Source organism: Notothenia coriiceps, unplaced genomic scaffold (assembly GCF_000735185.1).
Source record: "Notothenia coriiceps isolate Sejong01 unplaced genomic scaffold, NC01 NC01_scaffold00027991, whole genome shotgun sequence".
Lineage (NCBI taxonomy): Eukaryota > Metazoa > Chordata > Actinopteri > Perciformes > Nototheniidae > Notothenia > Notothenia coriiceps.
In genome coordinates this window covers 1-7,787 of record NW_011360692.1, presented here as the reverse complement: position 1 = coordinate 7,787, position 7,787 = coordinate 1, and the positions used below count along the sequence as shown (strand labels likewise).

General features: G+C 41.4%; 1 protein-coding gene across 1 annotated transcript; it reads left to right on the top strand.

The window, feature by feature from the left end:
• Positions 1-5,099: 5,099 nt before the first annotated feature.
• LOC104957908 (tankyrase-1-like) lies at positions 5,100-7,163 on the top strand (the record flags this gene model as incomplete). Its single annotated transcript, XM_010785586.1, has 2 exons — positions 5,100-5,557; positions 6,939-7,163. Coding segments are annotated over exons 1-2 (652 nt in total), but the record flags the coding sequence as incomplete, so codon positions are not given.
• Between the last annotated feature and the right edge of the window lie 624 nt (positions 7,164-7,787).

The window sequence follows — 7,787 nt, the reverse complement described above, 5'->3', positions numbered from 1 at the left end:
CACTCCGCTCTGCAGCGTCTCCTCCTCACAGATCGGACACAACCTGTCCTCATCAGCCTGAGAAGACAATATGAGACAACTTTTAATATCATCAGTGTGTGCCTCAATTTGTGTGAACATGTTGTTATTGAAGAGGTTTAATGCAAAAGGCATGAGGGCAGCATCTCCCTGGTCCAATGGGATTACTCCATTATATTTTGGATTATGTCAGAAAATAATCTCTGAGTCAAACAAACGTTTATGATGCTTACACGTTTAGTTCAGCAGGATGATCTCCACATGTTACGTCATACTTCACGTGACCACCGCTAAGCTAAAGGAGGCTAATGTTGGGCTATAAAGGAACTACAGCACGGTCACATGACTTCACCTCACCAACGCTAAGCTAAAGGAGGCTAATGTTGGGCTATAAAGGAACTACAGCACGGTCACATGACTTCACCTCACCAACGCTAAGCTAAAGGCGGCTAATGTTGGGCTATAAAGGAACTACAGCACGGTCACATGACTTCACGTCACCACCGCTAAGCTAAAGGAGGCTAATGTTGGGCTATAAAGGAACTACAGCACGGTCACATGACTTCACGTCACCACCGCTAAGCTAAAGGCGGCTAATGTTGGGCTATAAAGGAACTACAGCACGGTCACATGACTTCACGTCACCACCGCTAAGCTAAAGGTGGCTAATGTTGGGCTATAAAGGAACTACAGCACGGTCACATGACTTCACGTCACCACCGCTAAGCTAAAGGTGGCTAATGATGGACGTGATGACGTTTAGTCGTTTCATTTAGACGCTTGTTAGCAAACTGCCGTTCTTAAATTCACCAGTAGGGTATTTAGTGACGTATTTTATGTAATACAACAAAATGTTAATATCTTTCCAGCTATTGTTAACCACAGACCTTATTTCAGGCTAACAACCAGAAACACATTCAGAAAATGTTAACTTTGAGACGAGGAAGTGTTAAAATATGAATTTATTCCTGGGTCTTCAAACTCATTCTTGCAACTCTCTGGACATGTTTACTAATTAAAAGGCAATTTCATTGATTCAACAAATAACAGCGGCAGGCATGAGTCGTATTTGAAAAACTGACCATTGGTAATTTTTACTTCTGGTAATGTCTCCAACAGAGAAGCAAAGCAACATGCACGCGCATCCTCAGTGAGAGCCACGACCTGGATGTGAAGAATATCCAGTTGGAGCTGAAAATCGAACAGGTAATCAGATCTGTAATGTCACAAGTTTTTATTCATTCGTTCGGTTATTGATCGCTGAGTGTTGTGTGCACCCTGGTGGGTAAAGGAGTTACAGAGCTGACTTCACAAAACACAGGAAGCAGCAACGACAAACTATTTTGCTCTGTGCCATTTTTAAACGTGGCCGAGCCTGTTTATTACCTGTAGGATACCAACATTTTAACATCACTGACATTAGCCGTTTAGATAAAATACTCTCCGCTGTGCTGCTGTTACGTCATAGAGTGAGTGGTTATTTCAGACCTCTGAGCTACAGTCTCATTCATGGACTGATGGCAGTGCTCCAAAAGATAGGGAAAACACTGGAATGGAGATTGTAACACCGGTTACTCTTACTGTGACATGATGTCTCCATCTACTGATCATATTTCCATTCTTTAGGTCTAGAATAGATTTATATTTTGCAATTTTCCAAAATTACATTGGTTTCTCAGACAGCATCTCTGTATAGTATGTGTATGCTGAAACCTGGTGTTCACTCTCTGTCCTAAACGGATTGTTGGAGCCCCCCCCCCCCCCTGTGAGCCCAGTGTGCTCTGATTGGTCGGGACGTTGCGAGGCTCGTTGTGAGGCTCGTTGCTGCTCGCCGCTGCTGTGAGCTGCTGCGAGGAGCGGACAGGTTTCCGGGTCGGCGATACAGCGAGAACAAGCGAAACTCATCCTGAGCACACAAACACTCACAGCCGAAGTAAAAACAATAAGTGTGGCTTGATAATGATATTGAGTAAGAAAAAGGTTTAGAACGCTGTGAGAATGGGTCTGCAGAGAGCATTTCTCGAGCGTTCACACCGGAATAAGTCCTTGGGGGAGGATTAGGCAAATGAAGCCGCTGACGTCACTTCTTCTTCTTCTGCTTTGAGTTTACTGGCAGGCCGCAAACAACTTCACGACATATACTGCCACCCGAAGTCCCCGGCCAGAAGTCCCCGGAGTTGGGGACTGGCTTCAGTAGAAAAATAAATGGCGGCTTCACAAAACTTTTTGAGAGTTTTACGGTGCGTGGTTTGCAATCCGCCCAGCCAATCAGACATAGGAACCTTTTTCTCCAAGGGGGTAAAAAGGTTCTCATGAACTAAGTTCTAGTTCCGGATTTTTTTTGGTGTGAACGCAACATTTCGGAACTTTATCGGAACTAAACTGGGAAAAGTACTGCGGTGTGAACGCGCCTAAGGGGACGGGTAAAAACCGGAAAAGCATGACATAGGCCCTTTAATGCTCAAAAAGCTCTTTCTTTTTCTCATACTGTCTGTGCTGCAGCACTTCTTTTCACCCTCTGTCGGAAACCAGAGCCCAGTCTGCTCTGATTGGTTAGCTGGCCGGCTCTGTTGTGATTGGTCAACCACTTAGAGATGTCCCGCCCCTTAGCCTATCACGTACTATGTGTTGGAGCGCTATCCAATAGGAGCGCAAGTGTTACATGGTGATGTCACTATGTACAGGAGGTAAACAAAGGAGTCCAATGGAGGTGTTTCAGGGAGGGGGGTGAATGTGCGTGAGAGAAACTCCCTCTGGAGGGAACACAGGGATTTAAGCCTTTTCTAGACCATTTACATGCATTAAAAACTATATAACACACTACAGGAGAGGGAAACCCCCAAAAAGCACAATAATGCCTTTCTAAATGAATAACTTGTGTCCCGCAGGCTGAGAATGAGAACGACCGGCTGCAGAGGAAGCACACCGAGGCCCTTCTGGACACTCAGCAGAACAACGGGATGAAGCACCTGCTGCTGGAGAGGAAGATCCAGAGCCAGACAGAAACCCAGGAGAGGCTGGAGATTCGACTGTGGGTGGTGCAAGCTGTCATACAGAAAGACCAAACGGCTCTCAAGAGCATTAAGGTACCATTTTGAATCTGCACTTAGATAATAACCTATGTGTAATCTGTAAATTGCAACAAATATTATTATTTTTGTGACACAGGTGTTTTTTTTTTTTAACCAGCATAGATTTTACAGATGTAAATGTTTGGCATATTTGCAAATCCTTTTGTTTGCATCTGTGGAATGTGTTTTACTTTTCCACACGGGTTACGTTTTTTTTTTCACCTGTAGGAGCTATTTCAGTCCAAGGAGGCCACCATCGCAGCCCTGAAGAATGACATGCCTCCAGAGTCAAAGGTTGGCCATTGGTTATGCAAAATAATTTCCTTACATTTCTTTAAAGGCGACATATTATGCTGATTTTTAGGTTCATATTTGTATTGTGTGCCTCTACTGTGACATGTATCCATGTTCTAAAAGCTCTTTATTTTTTCTCATACTGCCTGTGCTGCAGCACCTCTTTTCACCCTCTGTCAGAGAGAAACTCCCTCTGAAGGGAACACAGGGATTTTAGCCTTTGCAGACCATTCACATGCACATAAACATATACAACACACTACAGGAAAGGGAAAACCCAAAAAAGCACATTAGGGCCTCTGTAATTAATAACTTCTGGTAAGTTCCTGAGATGCTGTCATGTTTTATTGAAAACAAACATGTGATCGGCAGGAACCTGTGCATTTGGGCTTGTCTTTAAACAAGTGGCTTCCACTGGGGACCAATACCAAACCCACCAAGAAAGCCTCTGAAGATAAGGTCAGTTATTTAAAAGGGTTTTCATTCATCTGTTGAATTGATTTGCGGGTTATTGTTTCTGTTAAGTGTTTGATAGGATTCAGTCAGTTCAGTTGGTGCTGTTTTGATGAAATATGTGTTAATGTGAATGGCAGGTCTCTGACAGCTTGATGCAGAGTCTGACGACTTTGTGCATCTCTGACAACGACTCGGTCAGAAGAGACGTCGCCAAACAGAACTCTGTCAGTGCCGGACCAGATGATGAACTGCTGAGGCTTTCAGGTTTGCACTCATCTGCAATATCTTTCAACCAAAATCACTTAATTTCCCCCCCTCTCTCTCATTCAATTCCTTATAGTTTGAATACAAGTGAATTACACATTTCCATTTCATTTCATTTCATGTAATGAACCACAAAGTTGTCTAACATAGACAGCGAAATTGCTTCAATAAAGACATAATGTGGTTTATCCCGATGATCTTATCCCCTCAGCATTTGGAGCTCAAACTGATTGTGAACACGTCAAATATGACGACTGTAACCTGTAATCAATATTTACAACTTGATCATTTTACAGTATTAATTTCCTCCTATACAATTAAGCTTGTGAAGTTTGTTTCCAGTTCCTGTTCTAGTTTTACTTGACCAAATTGAACTTCTTTTGTGAGATTTTACCAATTCACTTGGAAAGTGCCATGTGTTTCTTGCTCTAAAGAATTATATCTAGCCAGCCTAGTTGTGAAGGCTGTTTTTATTTAGTATAGTGTTTTTAAAAAAGTGTCTTTTAATGTCTTTGTTTTTGCAGAAGCGGTTGCGGGGCCTTAGATGTTGGATGGTTGTGCTGCATGAGATTTTGCACATTTTAAATAAATATACCGTTTTTACCTCACATTGCTTCATTCCTTAATTTACTTATCTGTACTACAACATTTACACAATTTACAAAACTCTTTTAAAGGATTAATAATTTGATATATTATAGGAAATGTACACTTAACATTAGTTGTTAAATGTAATGGTTTGAACACAATTCCTAATTCTTGTCCTTCCCTTTTGCACATACTCAAAAAAAGGGTATGTAATCATATATTTTTAAATAAGAAGTGTAATCAAAAAGAGCTGATACAAAACTGATAAACGCAGTAGGCCTAAATATGAAGAAAAATGTCTAGATACAATTAATGTTGGTTGTGTATATACAGTCTATGGTTTGTGCACACTGAGGGAAAACAGCTGACAGGAAACACGACCTACTTTCACCGGAAAGGAGGAGCAGCTTTTTATTGTCGCCTGAGAGGAGCTGCTGTAATGGCGGTGTCTCGTCGCTCCTCGCAGCAGCAAAGCACCATACAGTCTCCGCCGAGAAACAGCTCTCTCTCGGCTGCTCCGGGCTCTCCTCCGCCGATGGCCCTGATCGTTCCCCCGGAGAGTGAAAGGGAATGCGCCGGTGGAATCGACGTCGCTCCGGCCTCCCCGGACCTCCTCGTCCCGGTGCTACCGAGCAGTGCGAGCTTCTCCACGACAACAACCTCCGGAGGCAGTGGCAGCAGCGTCTCCAGCCCCGGATCCGGAGCCTCCAGCCCGGCGGACGGCAGCAGCGGAGGGGCCTTCAGGGAGCTGTTCGAGGCCTGTCGGAACGGAGACGTTTCCCGGGTGAAGAGACTGGTGGACTCGGTGAATGTAAACGCGAAGGACATGGCTGGTCGAAAATCAACCCCGCTCCACTTCGCTGCGGGTAAAGCTAACGGCTCGGCTATGTTTATGCTAACATTAGCTATCATACTTTAACGACGAAGCTATGTTAATGCTTACATTAGCTATCATAGTTTGTAACGAAAAATACTGTAGCTCTCATACTTTTACTATGATGCTAAGATTAGCTATCATACTTTAACGTTAAAGCTAATGTTAGCAAAAACATAGCAACTGCTTCAGCTATGTTTATGCTAACATTAGCTATGATATTTGAACGATTAAGCTAATGATAGCATAAACATAGCTAATGTCTCAGCTATGTTTATGCTTACATTAGCTCTCATACTGTAACTATGGTTATGCTATCATACTCTAACTATGTTTATGCCACGCTCTCATACTTAAACGATTAAGCTAATGGCTCCGCTATGTTTATGCTAACATTAGCTATAATAATAATAACAACAATACATTATGTTTTTCAGGCACTGTCAAAATACCCAGGTTTACTTTACGATTAATAAAATATATACTGTATAACAGTCAAAACAACAACACATTAAATACATAGCCTACAGGGCAGACAGAAACAAATGACAATAATTAAAATTGTGTTTTTAAAGCTATCTTACTGTAACGATGAGCTAAGAAAAAGTCTCAGTTATGTTTATGCTGGCATTAGCTGTATTAGACTTTAACGGTTATATAGCTAATGTTGTTGTGTTGTGTGGTAAACACAACGTTCAGTTTAAACGGCTAGTGTTGCTAAGCTGCTAATGTGACGTTCTCTAATGCAGATGTCAACATTTCTGTACTTCAGCTAATCCGTCAAAACAGGATGCGCAAAACGACCTCTAATTTAGCTAAAATGTCAGTTTCAGGCTAATTTCGATTGCAATATTAGAATATGCCCACATTACTGTGTCTGTTTAGCACATTTCTGCACAATACTGCCACTTTTTACACCTTCACATGCTTGACTTTCATGATTCAAATTCAAAGAGCTTTATTGACATCACCATAATGACATAGAGTTTTGCCAAATGTTTGTCCAATTACGTACGCATCTTTACATAAATATACATTTGGCATTACTTCTTATGTTTATATGCATTTTGAAAAAAAGCATATAAACATGTTTTCCTTACAAGGAAAACGATATTCTTTTAGAACATGAACTAGAAAAAATAAAGCATAGTAAAAAAAGGTTTTGGACAAATTAAATGTAGTAACTGTGTAACTCACGGCTTAGAGATGCAAACATCTTTTCTATGCATCAACAAGGATCAGATCTAATCGTGAATTATTTAGGTATGTTTGAATTGAAGTATTTATAGAAGGAATAGCCTTGGTAGTTATGTTTAAGAGGAGTCAAATATTGAGGAAATGCTGAACTGAAATTCCTTTTGATCCTCTTCCAGGTTTTGGCAGAAAGGATGTGGTGGAGCACCTCCTGCAGACGGGGGCCAATGTTCACGCCAGGGATGATGGCGGACTTATCCCCCTGCATAACGCCTGCTCTTTTGGCCACGCAGAGGTTGTCAGCCTCCTCTTGTGTCAGGGAGCAGACCCCAACGCTAGAGATAACTGGAACTACACCCCGTTACACGAGGCTGCCATCAAGGGAAAGATAGACGTCTGCATTGGTAAGGGTCACCGTGTTTAGGCACAGGGAATTATGCAAATCTGTAAGGTTTTCTAGACAGACAGATTTTGTTAGCTGTAATTTGGCCCTTCATAATGTGTATAAGCAAGGTAGCTTTTGTGCAAATTGTTCCTGATTATAGTGATGATCTAGTCCTATTTAATATTAACTGATATTTAGCCTATGTTCATGAACATAACTTTATAGGTTGGTTTTTGATTTAAACAACACATATGTTTTGTTAGATTTAATCTGGGCAGATGTGGTAGAAGTACTCAGATCTTGTTCTTGACTAAAACTAAAAGTACTCAGATCTTGTTCTTGAGTAAAACTAAAAGTACTCAGATCTTGTTCTTGAGTAAAAGTAGAAGTACTCAGATCTTGTACTTGAGTAAAAGTAGAAGTACTCAGATCTTGTTCTTGAGTAAAAGTAGAAGTACTCAGATCTTGTACTTGAGTAAAAGTAGAAGTACCAGAGTGTAGGAATACTCTGTTACAGTAAAAGTCCTGCATTCAAAATGTTCCTCAAGTGAAAGTAGAAAAGTATTCTCATCAAAATATAGTGAAAGTAGCGACAGTGAAAGTAGTCATTGTGCAGATTGGTCCATTTCAGAATAATAGATAG